At 36.3% G+C, this 26296-nt stretch overlaps 1 protein-coding gene across 1 annotated transcript in view; it reads right to left on the bottom strand.

Annotated features, from left to right (window-relative positions):
* Positions 1–24115, bottom strand: part of nphp4 (nephronophthisis 4) — a 200718-nt gene extending 176603 nt beyond the window's left edge. Inside the window, exons 1-2 of the mRNA XM_052108606.1 lie at positions 23735–24115; positions 22993–23139 (exon numbers count right to left, since the gene is read on the bottom strand). Of these exons, the coding sequence (XP_051964566.1) occupies positions 22993–23139; positions 23735–23869 (282 nt within the window). The 5' untranslated portion in view covers positions 23870–24115. The remainder of the gene's footprint in view (positions 1–22992; positions 23140–23734) is intronic.
* Between the last annotated feature and the right edge of the window lie 2181 nt (positions 24116–26296).

Raw genomic sequence — 26296 nt, 5'->3', positions numbered from 1 at the left:
CTTTGTCCAGTAGAACGAAAACTTGGTATGCTTCATTATAGGACCATGATCTGAGGGTACATGGACAGTTTGAAGACAGCACCACCTATGGGTCAAGAAATATGAAAACTTTATATTTTTGCCTGTAACTTTTGAACCGTATGTCCTAAAATCAGGTTGGTGTCTATGGATTATGTAGGTCATGAAGATTCTAATGATACTAATTGTCCCCATATCAGCCATACTGCCTCTCCGCATATTTAATTTTATTAAAATGCGAATTATCTTTTGAATGCCTTGTCGGATTTTAATGAAAATTGGTATGCGTCTTTGACATCATGTCCTGAGGGTACTTGAGCGTCACAGCGCCACATAGTGGTCAAAATGCTTATTTAATTTAGTCTAAACTTTTGATGTATCAGCGTCCTTATTCTAAATTTTGCAGAAAATGTCGCAGATATGCATGTCTCTCTATCACCTGTTCAGCATGAGATGAAAATGTATATGCATCATTGACATAATGTCCTGAGGATATCTGATTAGTTTGGAGACAGCACCACTTACAGTTAAAAAGATAACCCACACATTTGTACTGACTCTAAACTCTGCTTGTCTCTTTGCCACCCTTTGAGCATGCTGACTGAGTGGTTAATGCACTGGTTTGCAGTTCTAAAGAACCTGGGTTCAAATCCCAACTAGGCAAGTCATCTTGCTTGATATCTATCATACATGTCAGCAATTCCAGTGTTACAGACGTAATATTTTCAGTGAAAACATGAATCTGAAGTACCAGTACAGGTATATAGAACCATTTGTATGTATGATCATAAACATCTTCAGATAAAAAGTCCAGACATAAGAAAATTTTCATTCTAGATTTGATTTCTTCCAGTTTATATTGGGAAATGAACATGCATTACGGACGTGACTAAAATGGACATGAGTCTTTGGGAGACCACACACTTTATAAAAACTCTGAATTAAAATGAACAAACCAGAAAACAAATAGTAGTCATATAATGTAGAAGGGTTGGCACTCATAAGAACATGTACTGTTTATTTTTTGTTCATTGTCGTTTTCACATAAATGGGGAAAGTCCGTCATTACAGACGTGTCATCTCTCCTTTAGGGACATGACCGTGCTGAGTCTACATGACTATGAGAAAACGTTTAAAAAAGCATATTTGCTTAGAAAACATTAACAGTGAACTCTACAGGGTCTTCAAACTATAAGATCTGAGACATCGGGATAAGGCTGTATAATAATGTTAAAACTGGCATTTACAGTGCAAACACAATAAGATGTTGCACAATTATTGTCAAAATGAAGATGGCACAAATTGTTTTGAATTTAAGCTAAGCACATGTGGCATGTACTCAAGAGTGTAACCCATCATTGAAGGCTTTTTTAAGAGCTGCATGTAGATAATACTTAAAGTATTCCTTGCTATTTTGGTGTGTGCTTGTGATGAAATGTATGCATATAGTAGCTCTTGCTTGCTTTGTTCAAAACATCTATGGTTACAGAACAAATTGCTAGAGTCTGCATCATTCTGAGAGTAAACAGCCAAAATGCTATATGTTTCATAAATAAACAAAGCAATGTAATTTCTGGATTCAAAAGTATTTATTAAGTAATTGTAGCATCATAAATGAGTTCAAAGTATGTGAACATGTTGAAATGTAGGTACATATCATTTATTATACATTACATATTGCCTGCACTGCAGGTAGAAAATAAATGAGGTAATTACTGTAAGCTTGCTCTTGAGTCGTTTAAATAATAACACCAAATATTTTGGCATACGTTTGACGTTCTTTGATAATGAAGTAATTGTAAAATTAATAAAAACCTACTCACCTGAACAACACAAAATCGGTGTTATTTTTAAGACTTTACAATGAATATTGGCAATACAGCCAACTCTTACCAGACACTTTTAAATTTTCTGACAATTTAAAAGTGTTCTAATTCTATGACTTAAAAAATATGATTAAATTACTGTACACATACAGACCAATCGCAGCTGTTGTGGTCTGCGTTGACGCAATGCGCAGTTAAATTTTTGAAGAGGTGCACGTCAGGCTACAGCGTAACCACAGTAGCTACACGTAGCCTATGCCGTAGGTTTGATGCAGAAGTATAAATAGGCCTTAAGAAGAGGAAAAAAGACACAACAACATGATCTGAAATAACATCAAGATGTCAAGACCAGCATATACTAAATATTCAAATTAATTTATAATTTACTTGTTAAAATTGAACATGCCTCAGAAAGAAATTTTAGCAATGACTGTTTAAATTAATAGTTAACAAAAGCAACCTTATACACACACTTAAACTGTAAACAAGTATACATTTTATATTAAACGGAGAGATGTGTCCTTTACGGTAAGATGTAAATAAACCAGCCATGCAAGTTAGCACCTGCTTAGATTCGCCTATTTATTCATTCATCTCTCTCTCTCTCTCTCTCTCTCTCTCTCTCTCTCTCTCTCTAAATTAGCACAAGAACTCAGAATACACCATGTAAACAAATGCACGGAGCTTGAAGGTTATATGCCCTTTAAGTGGAGTCAGAAATATCCTAGGCTAATTAGGAGTTACGAGGACATGAAAGATGTTAAAAAAAAATATTTCAACTTCTGTAAATTATTTCAATAATAAATATTTGTTATAGCCTATATGACAGTCAACGAATGACTCAATTGTTTTAAGCTAATTAATTAATAATATGTTAGATACCATATATATATATATATATATATATAGTTCAAGTCAGAAGTTACATACACCTTAGCCAAATTCATTTAAAATCTGTTTTTCACAATTCCTGACATTTAATCATAGAAAACATCCCCTGTCTTAGGTCAGTTAGGTTCACTATTTTAAGAATGTGTAATGTTAGAATAATAGCAGAGAGAATTATTTATTTCAAATTGTATTTCTTTCATTGCATTTCCAGTGGGTCAGAAGTTTACATACACTTTGTTAGTATTTGGTATCATTGCCTTTAAATAGTTTAACTTTCCTTCCACAAACTTCTCACAACAAGTTCTCACACAAATTGCTACCAAGGATGAAATTGCTACCAGACTTACAGACTTACACCAGTACACATCCTATCAGAAGCTAATTGTCTAAAGTCTTGACATCATTTTCTGGAATTTTTCAAGCTGCTTAAAAACACAGTTAACTTAGTGTATGTAAACTTCTGACCCACTGGAATTTAGTCAATTCAAAGTGAAACAATCTGACTGTAAACGATTGTTGGAAAAGATTATTGTGTCATGCACAAAGTAAATGTCCTAAACGACTTGAAAAAACTAATTTGCTAATATTAAATCTGTGGAATTGTTAAAAAATGAGTTTTAATAACTTCAACTGTATTTCATTATTAAGTGATGAAAGTTTATTCAATTAAAGTGCATCTGGAAAGTAAAAAGCTTCACTATTTCCAATTTTTTTTATGTTACAGCCATATTCCAAAATTGATTAAATTCATTATTTTCCTCAATATTCTAAAAACATAATAACAATGTGAAAGAAGTTTGTTTGAAATCTTTGCAAATTTATTAAAAAGAAAAAGCGAGGAAAAAAAAAAAAAAAAACACATGTACATAAGTATTCACATCCTTTGCTCAATACTTTGTTTAAGCACCTTTGGCACCAATTACAGCCTCAAGTCTTTGTGTACGATGCTACAATCTTGGCACACCTATTTTTGGGCAGTTTCTCCCATTCTTCTTTGCAGGACCTCTCAGGCTCCATCAGATTGGATGGGGAGCATAGGTGCACAGCCATTTTCAGATATCTCCAGAGATGTTCAAATCTGGGCTCTGGCTGGGCCACTCAGGGACATTCACAGAGTTGTCCCATAGCCACTCCTTTGTTATCTTTGTGCGCTCAGGGTCGTTGTCCTGTTGGAAGATGAAACTTCACCCCAGTCTGAGGTCCAGAGCGCTCTGGAGCAGGTTTTCATTAAGGATGTCTCTTGATCCTGACTAGTCTCCCAGTTCCTGCTGCTGAAAAACATCCCCACAGCATGATGCTGCCACCACCATGCTTCACTGTAGGGATGGTATTGGCCAGGTGATGAGTGGTGCCTGGATTCCTCCAGACATGATGCTTGCCATTCAGGCCAAAGTGTTCAATCTTTGTTTCAGTCAGACCAGACAATTTTGTTTCTCATGGTCTGAGAGTCCATCAGGTGCCTTTTGGCAAACTCCAGGCAGGCTGCCATGTGCCTTTTACTGAGGAGTGGCTTCCGTCCATTTACGGATGATGGAGGCCATTGTGCTCATTGGGACCTTCAATGCTGCAGAACATGTCTTTATGATCTGACATGCACTGTTAACTGTGGGACCTAATATAGACAGGTGTGTGCCTTTCCAAATCATGTCCAATCAACTGAATTGACCGCAAGTAGACTCCAATCAAGTTGTAGAAACACCTCAAGGATGATCAGTGGAAACAGGATGCACCTGAGCTCAAGTTTGAGTGTCATGGCATGGCAAAGGCTGTGAATACTTATGTACATAATTATTTTATTTTTTTCCCACGTTGTCATTATGGGGTATTTTTGTGTAGAATGTTTAGGAAAATAATGAATTTAATCAACTTTGGAATAAGGCTGTAACATAACAAAATGTGGAAAAAGTGCTGTGAATACTTTCCGGATGCACAGGTATGTTTATTCACCAGTACAAAAGAAAACAAGCTTTTCTCATCATTCATTGCATAATCATTTAAGTTTGGCTTCATCCATATTTTGTTGCCCACATGAATGTGTGACATGTCATAGTAACGAATGCCTGACTTGGAGTTAAGAGCTTCCTAGGTGCACTTGGTGTAGGTGTAGTTATTCATCCATTTATTATCCATATGATTTGATATGAAGAGTCAGTAACAGTCATGTCTGTAACGCATTATTATGTTTGTTTAAAGTAAAGGGAGACAATTTGTTCATCATAAAACATTGACAAAGGTTATTATTGTAGAGAAAGTATCAACTTATTTGAATGAATATTGTTTGAGTGATATACTGTAAACATTACAGACGTGACATATCGTTGAAATGTAGCAACCTAATAAATGTGGCTCTTTTAAATTAATACAAAATAAATAATAAAAATCGCTGTTATGACAAAATGACTCTATATATGCCTTATACGTCTTTATATCTTTCTGGAAAATGATTATTGTAAACATAAAGTGAAAATAAAGAGTCCTTTGACCCCTCTTTTACAAACATGAAATGTGGCTGATTGAAAAAGTTATTTTAAAAATGGTGCACTCCTCATAAGAGATGGATAATGCATTTTCCTACAAAAATCATTATAGCACTATAATTCAGTAAAATATAGGTGTAAATTATGTAAAATTATTTAAGAGTTTTTATAATTTGCTTAACTTAATTTTTTCATGGTATGATTGACATTTTCGTGGACTTGACCATGAGCTTTTTGTATTCTGCTTACTGAATGGTTTCTGGGCTTTTCTCCAATCAAATTTTGATTTTCCTTTTTGTTGAATAGTTGATACACATGAATACAAAGTTGATAATAATAACTTATGTTTGGCTGTAATTCCTCTTAGCTTGGCATGTCCCTTTGTTGTCTGTCAATATTGTGGCAGTTTGGTGCAGTGGATGGCACACAGACCTGTGAAATGGAAAGGCATAGATTCAAGACCACCCTGAGGTATGAGGTGCATTTGAATAATCAAAAGGAGTGTGTATTTATATATCTTTTGAACACTGTCAGATTTAAAAGAAAATTGGTATGCATCATCTAAATCATGTACTGAGGGTACCTGAGAAGATTGGAGACAATGCCACACAGTGGTCAAAATTCTTAGTCAATGTAAGCATAGCATTTGATGTATCATTACTTAATTATTTTAGGTTTTTAGAAAATGCATAGTGCAATTTCTAAATGTATTTATGTTTTCTTTCATTTAACACTTGCGCTCTTTAGCACCTGTACAGTTTGTGGCTAAGTAGCATAGTGGTCTATGCCAGTGTTTCCAAACCACTGTGCCGTGAAAGTTTGTCAGGTGTGCCGTGGAAAATTATCAAATTCCACTAAATGAATAGATACATTTTTTCCAGAAAATAAGTAATTTTTTCATCATCTGAAAGGTCCTGTGACTTATACTGTAGTCCGAAGCGATTTTTATACATAATTTGTAACTGATGTTGGCTGGTCAAACACGCGCACAATAACCGGTAGAAGCGTTTTAAATTTGCCAAATCAGAAACGCAACTCCTCACATGCCCACAAAATGAAGTTTCATCACACTTGCATTAAAAACATTCAGTCAGTGAAACAAATAATTAATACATTGCAAAGATGGTTACAAATATCAGAAATATCCACAGTTGCTAATGTATGAATAGAACACAACAGGTGTATTGTTTTACTCACAGACTAAAAGCTGTTTATTTGGCATAGCATAGAGTTACAGATGTTATGAACAGATGTGACTTACTTGTCGCATTTCTCTCATGAAAAAAAACGAATATGAGAAACACTAAAAGCAAATTCACCCATTTAAAACAAGCCCAAAAACACTGTGATACAATGTGTAGATTCTGAGAAACTTTAATCTTCACAGAGCACGTTTGACATCTGAACTGCTGAAGGGAAGTCTGGCGATTACTCCTGGGTCCTAATGCCTACAGTATCCAACCTCTGTCAGTGCGATTTATACAGAGAAGCGACATATAAGGTGTGACTTTATTTCCATAAAATACGGTAAATAAATACATAAAACATTTATTTGCTGTGGCGTTGCAAGATTAAGATGTTTTTTTACCCAATTAGCGCTCGTCACCTGTGACCTCATTATACAACGTGCCTATGTGACTTGTTTTTTTGCATAGCCAAATTTCAAACATTACAAGTAAACATGCTACCAAGACAAACAGAATACATGGACAAGTTCTTAAAAAGAAAAACTATCGACAATGGTTATGTGGGATAGTGGTGTGCCGTGGGATATTTTAATCGTAAAAAGTGTGCCGTGGCAGAAAACAGGTTGGGAAACACTGGTCTATGAGGCATTGCTGCGAGCAGAGGAGATCAAGAGAGTATTGGTTCGACCCCAGTTCTGAACAACTTGTCATGATTATATTCTTCCTACCAATGAGAATCTATGGCAGCCCATAGAACGGTACATAGAAAAATTATGAACTTTGGCACACTGATAGAGGTGGGCATCAATAGCCACCAAACAAAATTTTTATTCTCTTGGACAAACTCTATAGTGCCACCATCATCTATGGGTGATATGGGTCCTGAAGGCAAAATAGGCTATATAGGAGGGCTTGGCCCCGTAATGGCAGCTTGCAGCTATATTTATTTATTTGTTGTTATTATTACCCTAGTATATCTTAGTGCATTTAATACTTAGGCTACTTCTTTATTATTATCACTATGTACCTATGTAAAAAAAAAAAAAAAAAGGTAATTTTTCTATTTAATTGTTTATTTAATTGTGAAAATTTCTATTCATGTATAAATTATATATATACACATACACACACACACACACACACACACACACACACACACACACACACACATGTTGTGTTTCCATGTTTTATGGGGACTTTCCATAGACATAATGGTTTTTATACTGTACAAACTTTATATTCTATCCCCTAAACCTAACCCTACCCCTAAACCTAACCCTCACAGAAAACTTTCTGCATTTTTACATTTTCAAAAAACATAATTTAGTATGATTTATAAGCTGTTTTCCTCATGGGGACCGACAAAATGTCCCCACAAGGTCAAAAATTTCAGGTTTTACTATCCTTATGGGGACATTTGGTCCCCACAAAGTGATAAATACACGCTCACACACACACACACACACACACACACACACACACACACACACATACATATATATATATATATATATATAGATCAGGTGACAAAAGGTTCTGCCCAATAGAAAAAGGATTTGCTCAGAAAGAGCAAAAGTTAGAGGGAACATTGCTCCCCTCTCTCACACTCTCCCTTTCCCACTCTTCACAAGCAGTGAGGAAGTACGGCTTTTGATCTGCTCTGCCGGAAATAGTTTGCATTTATCCAAAAACATAGTCAACAAATCATTAGTCAGGAACAGGAAGAGAGTTGTGAAACATCCCTGTAAATTTTACAAGGGATCCAAGTCCTAGCAAAGGAGCATTATAATATGATCCAGTGCAGGCGTGAAGGAAGACATTTTGAAAGTTGGGTTTGTCATACAGGCTGTGGTGTCACATTGAGAAGGATTACTGGTTGGGCATTCTGTTGTTATGTGCTCATTAATAAGGAGTGAGACCTTTTGAAGAACAGGGTTAGAGATGCTAAGTTGCCTTACCAGAAAAACCAGGAAAGTGTGTGTATGTGAATAAAAATAAAGTAACGGCAGAAAGCAGATAACAAACTGAGACTCCAAGAACTCTAACTAACCTTTTGAAAGTGAATTACAGGGCTCTTGCCGAGGGGCTTCTGCTCTCTTCTTGTGGTCCAGCAGATGAGAATGAATGAAGACCAGCACACTAATGCTTTTACACAGTTTTTCACTACTCATAATCTGAGTAAAATCTAGGGCTGCTGCATAAAGACATTAACTAGAAGAGTTGCGAGTCATTTCTTCACCAGTAGTGAGTGGAATTACAAATGAAATGACTTATGATGTTAGTTACATAGAGGCAAATATGCCACAATATGTGGCTGTAACACCAAATGTGTTTAATTATGATTACTTGTTTAAATCCATTGAAAGCCCTTTTTAAAAAAAACATTTCTTATGTTAGGTAGAGAACCCGCTTGGAAACAAACATTGTGTTTCGAAGAGGTGAACAGTGCAAGCAATGCTATACATAAAAAAAATTCCCACTGGTGATTTAGAATGTATATTGTAGCTTTTTACTGTTGTATTTTGCTGCATATCGTATATGGTACAGGAAGAGCAAAATGGAGCAATAATTTAAGTGTAATTGTTACAAGGCAAATAAAATACAACCTTGAATGCTAGCAGTAGCTAATGATTTAAGCTTAATTTCCATGAACAGAACTGCAGCAGATAAAGACTTTTGATTGTGTAGAACAATTGGACCAGATGACATTCCAGGAGCCAGTTTATGGCAGAGCCCCTTCCTAACTGTCAGAGCAAAGTAAAGTTGCTCCATTTTGACTGAATCATGGCAGGACCAACACAAACAAATGCCAAGCACATCCATCAGATAAGCTGCTCGGACAACTACCAGATACTTCAGAAAGTAAGTCCTTCCAACACATTGGAAAAGACTTCTCTTTGGTCCATGAGTGGTTTTTTAGCAACCTCTTAAACCCCCCATCCTAAAGTCTGCCCTAAGACCAGAGGTGAGAAGGACCATAAAAATTCTTCAAGACCTCTCGAAGCAGCATTAAATTACCATGTGGCAAAAGCTGAAACAAAGAAGCCACAAAGACAAATCTTTACACACAAAATGTTACTCCTAACATGGACACCAACTGCAACACATCCACTCCATGTTTGTTCACAGAACTGTTTATGTAAATTACAGTTGTTCAGTTAGCACAATAGTTCACACAAACTGAACTATGGTGGTATAAATTAATGCATGCATAATATTTAAACTTTCAAAATCATGTTTGGTCTCTATATCTTCAGAACATTTAAACAAAATCTGTATTTTTGAAGAGGTTTGGAAAAGGAAAAATGCAGAGATGAAACTTTAAAGACATTGTTCTAACTATGTACTTTAAAATATGCAAATGTTCCACACAGAGTAGGGAGGGTGAGCCGCACTGAGTGGACACCCTCCGATGTCAGCAACCAATAATAATCCTGAAACAAGAAGCACCAAACTAAAATCTCCTCCTCATCAGGAAGGTATACATCTATCCTCCGGATGACCACACCTTTGTCCTGAGTACCCATCCAGAGGGTCATTAACAGGATACACTTCTATAACATTTCTCCATTAAGGTCTCACTCCATGTGAGAAGATAACAGACCATCCAACGTTCTTAGTTTCCATCCAAGAGACAGAAGATCGACCAAGTACCAAGTCTCACTACAAGAGACTATTGCAATACCAAGTTCCGAATCCCTACAGTGACAAGATTTAGCTCTGACGAGCAAAACTTCTCTTCAAGTTTCGTGCATCTGCGTGTTCCAGATGATGAATCTTGCACCGACAATGAAGGCTGTATATCTGCGTGTTCCAGATTGCAAGAACCCTCTTGGTGCTTCCAGGAGATCAGCAATCCTCATCTCGTTTGTATCAAAGGATGTTGAAATGTAATCCAGCTCCTTTCCCCACTCTAATGTGGCCCTGAGCCCCAGTTGAAGACGTCGCCATCATCGAACTCAATCGATCAAGGAGAGCGTAAATATCACTTCACCTCTTTCTAAAGACCTTGGCATTAGTTTCAACTATCGGTTTATAATGTTCTTTAGATTACATAACCTGCGAATCAAATGTTTTGCAAATAATTTTTTTCTTTTTTTTAATTAGGAATAAGGTTTTCACCTTATTAATTAACAGAGAAACAGCAATTTATCTATCATAAGATAATAGTCATATTTTGACATTGCTACATTACTTATGCACTTTATTTACCTATTTATTTTTATCTTTTAGCATATTAGTACCATTTTGTAGGTTTTATTAGTTATTCTTTTTTATCTTTTTGTAAATAAATCTCATTTTATTATAACTGTGTGTTCTTTGTGTTGATGATACAGAAGAGCTCTAAAGGGTTAGGCTGCTCTCCAATCATTCAGATTATTCATATGACCAACTTCCTCCAATTTACAAATTTTTAATTTATTGACTGGTCCAGTTGGATTATTTTTTATACTGTTAAGGTGAAATTCCTTAGCTGGTGCCCCGAGGATGGAGGGAGGGCCATCTGATATTAATAATCACAAATACACCTTAAGTGAAGTGTGATCAAAAATCATCACATACTTTGGTGTCTTGTGTGAGGCCCAGTTCATTTCAATTGGTGCCAGGGTGATTCTCACTGCATGATACTTTGGAAAGAAAGTGCATGTGCTACAGATACTCAAGTTTTTTTTCAAGGTTTCTTGACATACCCATGAAAACAGTTTATGTCTCATCTCGAATTCTATTAGGAACAATAGTCTTTCAATCAAACCAATAGTGCCAGTGGAGTTATTTGCTTGCTTTGTCAGCGTTTGGTAATAACAACACACAGTATCAGGATCCATCTTTCAGATCTTATTTACTGAACATTTACTTTAAGAATAAAAAAGCTTGGAAACCAGCCTCAATTGGCCCTATATATCTCAAAAACATAGAAGGCATAGCAAATCAATACGAAAAAAATCGATTAAGTTGAGCAGGATGTGCAAAAGAGGTTTGAGGGACAATGGGCAGTTGATTCTGTTTAAGGGACATCTGTAGCCCGCAGGTAAACTTTACGGACTTCACTAATCAATACAGCAGTCCAGGCACGATAACCTGCGTTAACCTGTCCCTCTCTCACACACACACACACACACACACACACACACACACACACACACACACGGGAACAACAAACTGTGGGTTTTGATTTAGGCAGCAGGTGGAGAACGATGGAACTGTTTTGAGGAACTCTTGTTTGAAGAGAGACCCAATAAATTTTAAGTCAGATTAATATGATCCATGTACCATTCAAATTCTGACCTGTAACTCTAAGAGATGTGTCCAGTGAGATAAGGGAAGAGCTGTCCCTTTTGAAGCATTTAAAGGAAGATTTAGGACTTCTTTAGGTAATGGGCAAAGGTCTTTAACCCATTTATACCTGATATTAAGTTGATTTGATCACATGTGGTCAACGCTAAATGCAGGTCTAAAATATTTTGTTATCTGATCACAAAATCCACATACGAATGTGGTCAAACATGCATATGATCATATCGCATTTGAGGTGTAAACGCTAATCCGTCCTGAACACGTCCCAGAAGCACCACTGTGCTAAAACAAGAGTTTAAAGTTGGAAGTGGAGTGGTTTAAAAGGAAATAACCATCCGATCTGAACATTTAAAAAAAGCAAATACATACTGCACACAAACAGTTCACAGATCTTCTTCAGTGTGTCTGAAATCACATATGAGAAGCATGAACATCTGCAGCTCAGGTTAATACAGGTAAGCCACTTAAATAATGGACAATTCTACTCGAAATCTTGCATTTGTTTAGTGGCATGCATGAAAGGTGTGTGTGTGTGTGTGTCAGGCTGACGACTGATGTGATGTAGGCAGAGTCTATTAGGTATGTGAGATGCTTTGTTTGACTGCAGCAGGATGCCATTTACTTTGGCTTTGTTGTTTCTGCAGCTCTGCCCTCAGGCTAGATGCCCAGGCCACGTTTGTTTATTTTGGTGGGAATTGGAGATGCTCCGCTCACAGCACCCAAATTAAAAACCATGTCCTCATTGTCCTGGCATGGACCTTGGTCAGATTCTTCATGTTGAGTCAAACATGCAAACAAGTCACGCAAATACATTAACAAATACTGAGGACATTTGACAATATTTTAATGAGCATTGATGGGTTCTAGACAGTGAATGATAAATAAAAAGGTTTGCGTTAACCTTGAGACGCATCAGGATGTTTACATTCCAAATGCAATGTGGTCACAAGCGTTTTAGACTACCTTTGATAACGAAACATTTTGGACACTTTTTACTGGGTTGCAAACCATTATTAGGTATTAGACATATTTTAGGGTACTTGAATTTAGCTCTTAGAAATGTAAGTACTGGAATACTGTCTGTTTTTTAGTCAGACAAATAAGGAAACATTTTTTTTTTATTTAATATCATATAGCACGGATAGACTAAAAAAAACAGAGACTTTTCTCTCGTTAATATACTTACTGCAACACCTGTGTGAGTCTGTGATACACAAGTTAAACTATTAAAATGTCAGCACCATTACAGCGCTTGTTATAAAAATGAATGTAAACTTAATTGTATTAATTTTCTTAGAGATTATATCAAATCATGAACCTCATATCGTATATCGAACCAAATTGTGATATAACCATATCATCCCACCCCTACATGTTATGTCAAGTGATGTCCACTTGTGCAAAAAATTCGTATCTAAACTAAATTTTTTGTCCATAATCTTATCATTTAAATGTTATAATATGAATCAAGATTATATCAAATCATGAATTTCATATCAATATCAGTTGACTTGTGATATATATCATATAGTCATACCCTATATATATATGTCAAGTGATATATACTATATGATATATAAAACTAGTTGTTTTATCCATATATATATATATATAAATATATATATTATATATTATATATATATATCATATAGTATATATATATATATATATATATATATATATATATATATATATATATATATGGATATTCATATATTAGGCCGAAATTTTCGGCCGAAAATGGCACTTTCGGTTTTTGGCCGAAAGAGATAAAAGGCCGAAAATATATACTTCCTGGCCCCGCCACTCAGTGCTCAGATTTCACTCTGGATCGATCTAGATCACGGCGCTACCAAACAAAGTCCGATCATGTCAGCGGTGTGGAAATTCTTAAAAGTTTCTGATAAGGACATCAAATTTGCGATCTGCAGTGTTTGTTCAGCAGAAATTTCAAGATATATATATATACAGAGTACAGCAAGAGATTCTACAGGAAAGTGCCCCGATCCACAGCAGTGCCACAACTAGCGCAGCTACACCACAACTTGAGACGTATCTAGCTGAACTACCCATTGCCAGAAGCGACAATCCCCTTGACTACTGGCGCATAAACAAAGACGGCTTTCCTTTGCTTGCGCGGATTGCGCACAGGTATTTATATGCCCAAGCACCAGCACAGAGAGTGAGAAACTGTTCAGTGCAGCATCTCATGTTCTTGATGAGCTTTCTGACAGGAGAGACTGTCAGAAAGTTTAGCAACTTTTGTTCTTGAAGAGAAACCTGTCACTTGTACTTAAATAAAAAGCGGTCCAATTTGATGTGTATAGCAATTACATTACACTTGTTCTTCACTTGAGGATACATCTGTTGTTTACAGTTGAGGTTGGATTTAGTTCAATTACTGCTGTTTTGCACTGTTGTTTTGCACAATAATTTTCACTTAAAGTGTACATCTGTTTACATAAACAGAATAGAGCACTGATCTATATATATATACATATATAATTATACATTATAGTTATATATATATATAGATCAGTGGAATAGAGGCCCTCTGCCATTCTGTTTACTGCCTGTTGTTTTAATAAAAATTACTGTTGCATATTTAAACTTTTTGAAAGATGCTAGCTAAGTTCATTTCTTGACTTGTTTTGCATATAATAGTTTTCTAAAACTTTACATTATTTGGATAATTGTTAATAAAATCTGTTAAATTTTTACAGAACTGAATGAAGAATAATATTTAATATAGTTTTAATATATTTTTCATCCAATTTTGGTGTTACTTTCAATAAAAGTGTGATTTATATTATTGGTTTGTAGTTTTTCAATTCAGATTCATTAAATTCATGAAATTAATGAAAAAGTATAATATTAATACAATTATACACAAAATAAATCTTTTTATTAAAAAAAAAAAAAAAAAGGAAATTTCGGTTTTCGGCCAAGTGCAACCTGGATTTTCGGTTTCGGCCCAGAATTTTAATTTTGGTGCATCCCTAATATATCTATATATATATATCTATATATCTATATATCTATATCTATATATCTATATCTATATATCTATATATATATAAAATTTTGTCATATCATTAAATATCAATATTTTGGTATGTTATGAAATGCATATGTTGTTAAGGTAATTGAGTAAACCTGAAAGACTTCACAATATTTGTAAAAGATACAGTCAAGTCCATAAATATTGGGACATCGACACAATTCTAATCTTTTTGGCTCTATACACCACCACAATGGATTTGAAATGAAACAAACAAGATGTGCTTTAACTGCAGAATTTCAGCTTTAATTTGAGGGTATGTACATCCAATTCAGGTGAACGGTGTAGGAATTACAACAGTTTGTATATGTGCCTCCCACTTTTTAAGGGACCAAAAGTAATGGGACAATTGGCTGCTCAGATGTTCCATGGCCAGGTGTGTGTTATTCCCTCATTATCCCATTTACAAGGAGCAGACAAAAGGTCCAGAGTTCATTTCAAGTGTGCTATTTGCATTTGGAATCTGTTGCTGCCAACTCTCAATATGAGATCCAAAGAGCTGTCACTATCAGTGAAGCAAGCCATCATTAGGCTGAACCCATCAGAGAGATAGCAAAAAAATTAGGTGTGGCCAAATCAACTGTTTGGAACATTCTTAAAAAGAAAGAATGCACCGGTGAGCTCAGCAACACCAAAAGACCCAGAAGACAACTGTGGTGGATGACCGAAGAATTCTTTCGCTGGTGAATAAAACACCCTTCACAACAGTTGGCCAGATCAAGAACACTCTCCAGGAGGTAGGTGTATGTGTGTCAAAGTCAACAATCAAGAGAAGACTTCACCAGAGTGAATACAGAGGGTTCACCACAAGCTGTAAACCATTGGTGAGCCTCAAAAACAGTAAGGCCAGATTAGAGTTTGCCAAACAACATCTAAAAAAGCCTTCACAGTTCTGGAACAACATCCTATGGACAGATGAGACAAAGATCAACTTGTACCAGAGTGATGGGAAGAGAAGAGTATGGAGAAGGATTGGAACTGCTCATGATCCAAAGCATACCACCTCATCAGTGAAGCATGGTGGTGGTAGTGTCATGGCGTGGGCATGTATGGCTGCAAATGGAACTGGTTCTCTTGTATTTATTGATGATGTGACTGCTGACAAAAGCAGCAGGATGAATTCTGAAGTGTTTCGGGCAATATTATCCGCTCATATTCAGCCAAATGCTTCAGAACTCATTGGACGGCGCTTCACAGTACAAATGGACAATGACCCGAAGCATACTGCGAAAGCAACCAAAGAGAAGTGGAATGTTATGCAATGGCCAAGTCAATCACCTGATCTGAATCCGATTGAGCATGCATTGCACTTGCTGAAGACAAAACTGAAGGGAAAATGCCCCAAGAACAAGCAGGAACTGAAGACAGTTGCAGTAGAGGCCTGGCAGAGCATCACCAGGGATGAAACCCAGCGTCTGGTGATGTCTATGCGTTCCAGACTTCAGGCTGTAATTGACTGCAAAGGATTTGCAACCAAGTATTAAAAAGTTTGATTTATGATTGATAATGATCAGTCCCATTACTTTTGGTCCCTTAAAAAGATAATGACCAGTCCCATTACTTTTGGTCCCTTAAAAAGTGGGAGGCACATATACAAACTGTTGTAATTCCTACACCGTTCACCTGATTTGGATGTAAATACCCTCAAATTAAAGCTGAAAGTCTGCAGTTAAAGCACATCTTGTTCGTTTCATTTCAAATCCATTGTGGTGGTGTATAGAGCCAAAAAGATTAGAATTGTGTCGATGTCCCAATATATATGGACCCGACTGTATATATTTTTCAGTTTGAAGTTTTTTTTTTTTTTTAAATGAATGATTAAGATGCATACACTCAACGTGCATGTATTAATTTATTCAACGTACTTATGTGGTTACACCACATGACATTTTTAAGGTCATCATTAACAACTTTCTCGTAGAAAAGGCTACATGTTTTTTTTTTTCTAAAACCAACATGAACACAAAGAATATATTTCTTTGATCTTGATACATGCATTTTAAACGATGTCCCATTTTTATCACCTCTGATACACTTATTTGTGAATTACACTAATACAGGTGTAAACAGGCTATTGGGTTTATAACATCTGTAATATTCTCAATGCACACCAAATTAAGAAAATCCTCCCTTTAAGAAAAAGGTCTCTGATCCATTGTGCAGGCCATTTTTAAGATAATCATATTTAAATGTTCATTACTTGCACCTGCAGCACTGATCAAGCAACAGGTCACCCTGCATTTCTTTGGCAATAATCTGTGGGCCATGATACACTCTAAAATAGCCCCATTCTGCATTTAAAGCAAAAGATCATGATGAAGCCCTGTTTTAATGATCTGGAAAACTTGCTGACGCCCTGCACTCACCACAGAAATGAAAAGAGGGCTGCGGCTATGCTACTGAGGACTTCCATGCTAGTATGCATGCATACAAATACAAACAAACACACACACACACACACACACACACACACACACACAATACCAGCTCTATCATCTGTGAAGAGAAAAAGGACATAACTCTCAGTCAACTCGCTAAGTACACAGCATCCCTCAAAACAATTTCATAACTGCTGCTTGAGTTGTGCTGATTTCCATATTTTCAGAAGAGCATAGGCCACATTAGAAGCATCTCTCTGAGAAACTACTACAGAGTGAATAGCATGGATGTATTTTTCACAGTTGTGCTGTGGATTGAGCTGCTGTTTCAAAAACCTCTGGGTTCAGAGTGCTCCTTTTGCATGGAAGCAATTAAAACTTATAAAGTTGTTTCTTTGACCATTTTAAAGGGAAACATTACTGTAGTGGCTAATAACAATACGAGTGTCCTTTTTATATAGTTCGTTTGATGGTAAAAAAGGTACAAGGTTTTAATCCAGTTTCAAGCTCTTGAACACAAACAAAAGAACATTTCTATGAAAAAAGAGACTTTTTCAACAACAGACCAGCTGCAGCAGCAAGAATCACATTTCAACATATTTGAAAAATCAACTTTCAAAAAGGGGCAAATACACTTAATAGCCTGAACAAATAGTTAGACCTCAATTTACATGTTAAGCACTGATGAACAGTCATATCCATAAAGGATATGACACAAGCAAAGTGCACAGTTTAACATGTCAACCCATATAAAGCATTTTTGATCTTCTTGTCACTTTTAGTAATAGTTTAGAGAGGACACGAACAGCATGTACACTAACCACAAGGCCAGACCTCAGATATATGAAAAATAGGTTACACTGCTGGGCAATTCGATGAAAATATCAACAATACCATGGAAAAATTGCAATTTCAATCTTATTTCAATTCATCATGCAGCCTTTTTTGTGTATTATAACATAAGAAAATAAGTCTCAGAGGTCAAAGTCTGCCGATTTTAAAGTGTTTTGGATGGTTTCCCCTCATGATGTAAATGCTGCTTTCACTACCGTCACATCCATAACAAAGAGGTGTCTCATCTGTAACACTGTTTTTTCCCCCATTTATGTGAAAATGAAAAATTTCTAAAAACAATAATTTTATATGTTTTTAGGAGTGCCAACCCTTCCACATTCGGTGGATATTATTATTTCTGGATTGCGCATTTCAACTCACCGAGTTTTTACGAAGTGTGTGGTCTCCCAAAAACTGTTTTTTTTCTAAACTGGAGAAAAAATCTTGTCTAAACTAAGATTTTCTTATGTCTGTACTCTATCTGCAGGGCTCTATGATTATGCATATAAATTGTTTGATATACTGGTATGGAGAACTTTATTTATCAAGTAAAATTTCACATTTTCAATGCAAATGTCACATCCATACACATCCAGGAATTGCCCTGCTATCATTAATTCCATGACTTTAATCAATATAAATTTTCTTTCAAATCTAAATCTTCCTCCTATTGAAAATGAGATACAGAACATTTTTCCTACAAATAATGATGTTAATTTCTCCCCTTTCAAGGATTACTGCCGGATAGGCTGAGAATTGTTTTCATCCTCCTGATGGCATTTTAGTGTTAAAAAATAAATAAATAAATCAAGAATACATTTAATTCACCAGAGTGTATTTACTTCTGCATCCTGTATGCATCTGTGAATCTACTGTAACAAGCACAAACTGTAAGTAAAGCAAGGCTGTTAAAGTGAGCCATTATAGCATAGTGCATTGAGCACCTGCAGCAGCCAGTCATATAGATCTGTAAAATCCATAACATCACACTTCTAAAGACTCTCCTGCTCATAGTTTCTCTCTGCATGGTGCTCTCTTCACAAAAACAATACAAAAGAGCGGTCTTTCTTTGCGTTTAGAGGGAACAATCATACACTTAAAGGTATATATATAATACATGCTCCAATATAAAGTCACAAGCCGCTCTTAAGAGTTTGAGTAGACAGAGAAGAAGAGAACAAAAAGGAGTGGATAAGTTTGAATATGATGAGGTGGAGAGAAGATGAAGCCATGGGGAGTGCTGACTGCAGAATTACGTTCAAACCAAACATTGTGGAGACGAAACGATTTTTCTCGCCCTCTATTCTCTCTCTTCATCATATTCATATGCTTCAAAGACATCTTCATGCACAGCGCCTCTCAATTCTGCCTTCATCCAACAAGAAATTCCTCCCATTTTCACTCTGTTTCCCAGCTCACTTTCCCTCTTTTTAACTTCTTCAGTTCTTTGTCCTCTTTTTAGTATTCCCTCTCTAGATTTCTCAAAATCTCTCCTCTCTCATCCTCTCAATCAAGAGCTGCCCCAGTTGCTCTGAAGAGTGTGAGTACCTTTAAGGACCAGCTGCTCGCAAGGATGTTTGTCTCCATGAGCTGAAATATTGATCATTTCCTGGATGGCAGGCGAGCCACATTTATAATTTAAATGAAACTCTAGGCTTGTGTCAGAATGGGCTGAAGAGTTAAAAGGAGTTTTGACTCATCTGTAAGGCTCTCAGAGCCTTGAGAACATGAATCAAGATGAATGAAGGAGATCTGTGGACCTTAAGTCCAGCCTATTGAACACTGAACTTGAAGAGATGAAGATAAGCACCTGACATGGGCGTCGCTGGCAGCATAAATTCTTGGATGGAACTATATGGACTCCGAAGAATTAATGAGCATTACTTTACACTTCATCATACTGCATTAAAAATCACTTCTTCTCAACTAATTAGAGAATTGTATATATTTTTTTTACTCTTGGCTATCCGTAAATGGTTTTTAATTTATAGCGCAGACTGTGGGCAAAGTGCTAATAAGCACTAAATGTTCTCTACAGTGCCCTGCCACATGTCATAATTTTGTGCATTTTGTGCTAACTGGGTGGACAGAGATGTCACTGTTTTCTAAGATCAATTAGGTCTAAGTCAAGCCTTTAACCTTGTTTAAAGGTTTTAGGTCAAAGGTCTTTAGGGGCAAAGTACCCAGACTCAAGGCATCTTCACTACTCACAAAATTGACATAAAAGCTAAACATATTTAAATTGTAAAGTATTTATACATTGTGGCAGTATCTGTAGTACTGGATGGAATTGATATTCTGATCCACAGCCCAGTCAATTTAGATCCCTCACCTGTGTGACGACACTGTCCTCTACAGGCCAAAATGCTTTATAGCACCTATTGTGAATAATCTAGTATATTCTACACAACATGTTATTTATAAACTTCAAAGTTGCTGAACCAGTTTAAACGGTGGGCTGGTATGATACTGGTATGGTACACCAATATCCCCAGAAAATAAAACATCTAATAAGGTGCACAACAAAAATCAGGACCTTTACTATGAAGTGTGCAATTTCTTGGATGTTGAAATATTTTCTCCTATCCCACCTGAATATGCAGAGTCTGCTATAAATAAGCCTTATATAGGTTGATTTCAGCAAAAAGTGTTAATATTGTAGCTCTGTGGTGCTTTACTTTTTTGTTTGTCGACAAAGCAACACTGGTGTGAGTTTGGGGCAAGACCAAAGGAAGATGTGGGAAGTGTTTGGGAAACCTGTTTGAAAAAAATAATTACATATGTGATTCCATTTGGTGATGCATACATTACAAACATCACCTTGAATGTTCCAGCACGAATCCAAGCATCATCTTGCAATTATGGATTCACCATTGAAAATCCATGTTAAATCAATTAGACATGAAACAGCTTCTTCTTCACTTAAATCAAAGGAGCCACTCAAATCTTCCTGCCTCTAACTGAAGGTCACTGATAAAATTAGATCTAGCGATTCCAACATCTCCACACAAACATTTGTTGTCATAACACCCCTCCATTAGAGTCAGACCAGAGGGAGAGCACCGCTTTAATTCTATCTCCATTCCTCTATAATAACTCCCTCTGTTTGCAGTCTTTCTCTGCAGCGTATATTAAAATTGATCCATCATGTCTGACAGACCTTATGTGATCTTACAGTCCCTCCTCTGCTCTGTCGCTGCTCCTGGGGTTTCACCGAAGATCATACATTTTATTCTGCTTCAACGCTGACAATGTTTGTCAGAAATTAGCACATCACAATTCCTAAACAATAATCTCGCTCTGTGTTAGAAAGTAGAAAATGAATTAGCCAAGCTAATTAGTGAATAACACTGGAGCACCGGGCACTTCTAATCATGTAACTGATTAGATAAAGATGCAAATGGCTTACAGGAAGGCAAGAGGGTGATGCAATATTCAATACAGCATTCAGAACCAAATGGCTGTTTGGGGAGAGATGGCAACATGTAATGTTGCACACAAGCACAGTTGGTAGATGGAAATAGAGCAGGCTTCAGGCATTAACTCAAATCCCCATGGCCTGAGACTCAGAATTGACATTTTCTAGAACTTTATTTCCACTCCGTGGATCTCAGAAACCATAATAGGAGATTTAAGAGAATTACAGTGGTACCAGCCATGGATACAGAAATGTGTGTGTGTGGTCTTCTAGACAGCTGGACAGTAAATTCACAGCCTCAGAAGAGTCGTTATTGTGCTTGCTGAGAGAGAGGCCAGAATGTGTCTATCATCTCCAATAAACTCCAATACATGTTTGTGTATGCCATTTTGTGCCAACGCTGATATTTCAAACCTGAGAGTTTTAGCAGAACTGAACAAAGTTGAGCTGTTGTGAAGATGAGGAATGAGGTTGACCTAATTCTAATCTGTGTCCTCTGATTGCAGGGTGACAGCTATGTTCTGCTCTTAAAATAAAATAATGCATTGCCACAGTGACATAATGGAAAGGCTAAGGTTTTGAAAGTGAAGTGTATAATTTCATAGTAAAAATACTTTCCTTTATCCCAGCTTAAAGGGATAGTTCACCCAAAAATGAAAATTCTCATATACTCACCCTCATGCCATCCCAGATGTGTATGAATTTCTTTTTTCAGCAGAACACAAACTCTAAATCTTCACCTTATCTTTCACTTTCCAATGTGAAAGTGAATCTAAACAGGCACCACATGTGACTTTCATTTGTAAAAGTGGAGATTTAGAGTAACAAAGGACTTAAATACTGATCTGTTTCTCACCCATACCTATTACATCGCTTCTGAAGATATGGATTTAACCACTGGATTCTTATGGATTACTTCTAAGTTTCCTTTGTGATTTTTGGAGCTACGAAGGTCTGGCCACCATTCACTTGCATTGTATGAACCTACAGGGCTGTCATACATATGAATGGCATAAGGGTGATTAAACTATCCCTTTAAAAAGCAGAGACAATATAAGTATGCTATTTGTATGATGATTTTACCAAAAAGTGTATATCCGATAGAAGGGGTGTTTGAAAACAGTCATAATTTTTGCCATTCTGTTTGGTGAAACTTGTGGAGCAGATATTACAAACTTTACCTTTAAGGACTTAAACAGAATTAAACAGATTCCGGCACTGACAGTTATCAGATATAGATGTGTGAGACTCACTGACCCCTGTTCCAGTAAATATTCCCTCTACAGAGTGAGTCAACAAGATTGACACTAAATAAAATGACAGGAGTCAAAGAGTAGCTCCCTTCTCACCAAACATACCAGGAATCAAGGCTGAGACAGCTTTATTGTACAGATCCACAGCACAAAGTTCGAAATCACTGCAATTTAGCGATCCATTTCCCCTAAGCCCCTTCGGAGTTGCCACTTTAAAGGGCATGGAACAGAGCATGGGGATGGACAATTCTGAATGAATTACACCCTTCCTAGTAAAACATGAATCGCTAAGGTGTAGCATTATGAAATAATTCTACTGTATATCCTCAGTCAGTGTGAAATGAGTCGGCCTACCTCATTGAACAGCACCCGGCCAGTCTGACCCAGTGTGCCACTAACAGGGTGTGATCCGCTCTTCCATGTGCGCCCAAAGAAGTGCTGGTGACCCGAGTCAAACAAGGTCACTCGCAGCTGATACCTGAGTGCATGTGACTCCTCTGACTGTTGCCATGCCAACCAGAGGAAGGAAAGAGAGAAGGAAAGAGTGAATGCTCACATCAATCTCTATGAACTGTATGTATTATGTTTCTCTGGGGTTTTTTTTTTTATTTATTATTATTTATTTGTGCTGTTAACTCAACTGTTTTGGGGTAGATGACATGAAATTTCAAACCGCTCCTGCTGAGTGACATGCTATAATACATCTAAAACTAGGCTATTTAAACATTCTTTTATAATTATTGCAAATAATTATTCAAGCCTATATATAGATTATACACAACACAATACACAAATGGAGATGGCTGTCATAATGTTAGCCTCAGTCACCATTCCCTTTAATTGCTTCTTTTTTTTTCTATAAAATGAAAGTGAATGGTGACTGAGGCTAACATTCTCCCTGACATATTTTGTTTTCTACAAAGGAAAGTCCTATGGGTTAAGCACGACATATGGTTAAATTATGACAGAATTTTCATTTTTGCGTGAACTAAGCTTATTCATTTAAATATCTTAATATTGAACAAAAGTTAAAGGCCATGTTTTTTTATTTCACTGAATAAAAAAACTACAACACTGATCTGAATTAAATACCTACCTGTTTTATGTGAAGTCCATCGACCTGCTTGAAGATCAGCCGTAGACCTTGAGAAGATCCTTGAGCCTGTCGGGTGGTTTGACTGTGAGGTGGAATCACTCGGTTCCTCTCGAAAACGCTTTTCCACTCAGACATATGAGAAGTTTCTTTAGTATTATCAGACTTTCAGTGTACGTTTTTCGGAGGCAGTCGGGCCAGTGAGCGTTACTGTTTCCTGGCAAACATCCCTAAATGTGTCTAAGGGATTCACAGGTTGTTAAATCTTTCCTGCAGGCAGAGGGAAATGCATGTCACTTCATTAAAATCAAATGCGGATATTGACAAAATTGCTGACGCTAAATCACACGAGCGAGACTTTTGTAGCACGCTCATTAATTTCAATCTCTGCAGTCCACATCACTTTCTGTCTTTATCGCTCTCTGTCATTCCATCTTTCTTTCTCTTCTCCTGCTAATAACGCTTCCCTCACATGAAACCGAACATATTTTACAACCTTATCACAATTGGAAACATTTGGTTGTGTAAGTTTGTTGTATGCACTGTCTTGATTTTAAAATAATCATAAAAAAGGACTCTTTGCACATTTACCAAATGAACATAGCTGGCTAACAAACAAAGCGCTCGAAGAGAGACGCTAAGCCGTACCGGTTGTCAGTCGTTGCCAGGGTGAAATAAAATAATGTTTGGCGGTTTTCTTCTGCGCGTGTCGGAAGAAGCGCGAGAGCAGCTATTACCGCCACCACGTGGACCGATGGTGTAAGGAAGCTCTTGTACACTTTGTTTTAAAGATTCGTCTTATGTTCAGTTGACTTAGATGTCATATACTGCATTATATATTCAAATGTTTTTACTTTTAAAATGTACTACTAACGTGCTTTTTTATTTAAAAATGTTAACGGAGTGTTGAGTGAGCAACGTCTATGGCTGTGAATCGTTTGGAAGGCTGTGTCCTCCGGAGGTCGCTTTTATCGGCTGCATACGTCATCGAGGCTGTCTCGTTTCAGAAAAGAGAGTAGGACACTTCGATTGAGACCTTCTTTCGCGGGAATTCGGAGGGTTCATGAGTTGTCTCCAATTTGCCCGTAAATATGATGTTTAAACGCAAGGAATGTTAATTCCCAAGTTGAGGTACCTCGGTAGATGGGTGCAGAGTATAACATATGTATAATTATATTAATATGTAATTAACAAAGTATTAGACTAAAAGTACACCTGTAAAATCTGTTTTCTTTATCCTTAAATCATTCTAACTCTCCTAAAATGTACCTCTTACATTCCCTTCTAAAGGTATTTTATTCCCTTCTCACTCAAAGCGCTGGCGCTTGTTAAAGTGTAGTATGGAATGATATTCCGGACATTATTCAAAAGGAATTGCAAATTGTATTTGCAATTGCGTTTTCAATTTGTGGACGCATAAAATGTGACATAATCCAAACGCAATTGCAAATCGCGCATTACGGTTTGCATTTTCGTTTAAGCGAACGCACAGTGACTGCCAAATTTGGAAAAGCAAAGTCCGTTTGCAACTGTGTTTCCCATATCTTACGAGTTTTGGCCCTGTCATATTTAAATAGCAATTTCAATTACCACATCTGCTTTTTCACTTTCTCAGCGTCGCGTATGTAGCCAGCCAAAACTCAAATGGAATACTATTTTTTATTTTTTTGTTTGTTTGTTTTTTTTTTTTTATTGCAATATTAACAAACAGAACAAGACGATACATACAAGAAATATAAGCAATCTTTCAAAACAAAAGAGAAATTATGGTTTAGAATACATTAAGAGAGGAAATGTGAAAGAAATTTAAATATATTCAACAATAGTCTAAAAAGAAAAGAGAGTAAGAGAAGAAAGAAAAAAGAAAAAAAGAAGAAGAGGGCACAAAAGAAAAAACATTAAGAGAGAATATTAAACATGGCACTAATTCTGGATGTTTTCATTGCTTTCTTGTTAACAGAAGTTGAAATTGTATTTAAATACATCTTCAATTCTTCTTTGAAAAAGCTAAAGTGGGGTTTACTTTTCATATATTTACATTTATGGATATGAAACTTTCCAATATATAAAAGAAGGTTTATACAAAAACATGCATTAATTAGATTCTTGTCTTTAACATAAAATCCAAAAAGAATGTGTCTATATGATAAAGAAAAGTTACATAAAACCTTTTGGACAATCAGAGCATCAATATTGTTCCAGAAAGACCAAGTAAAAAGACATTCCCAAAACAAATGATCAACAGTTTCAGAGGAGGCTTCACAAAAGAGCAGGAAGTATCAATATCATTTCTAAATTTCTTTAAAAAAGTATTTAACTGGATAAAATCTATGAATAATTTTATAGGATATTTCTTTAACTTTATTAGTTAGAAAGAATTTCTGAGGATGTGACCAAACATATGACCATTTAATATCATCAAAAAAGTTATTCCAATAAGAAATGGAGGAAGGAATTGAAGTAACAGGGTCCAAAAATAATGACCTAATTTTATAATTGGATTTATGTATTGAAAAACAAATAGAACCAACCACAGTAGATTCAGGGCTAGGGGAGAAACAGAAG

The sequence above is a fragment of the Xyrauchen texanus genome, chromosome 37 (genome assembly GCF_025860055.1).
Source record: "Xyrauchen texanus isolate HMW12.3.18 chromosome 37, RBS_HiC_50CHRs, whole genome shotgun sequence".
Classification (NCBI taxonomy): Eukaryota; Metazoa; Chordata; class Actinopteri; order Cypriniformes; family Catostomidae; genus Xyrauchen; species Xyrauchen texanus.
This window is presented reverse-complemented; position numbering and strand designations above follow the sequence as displayed.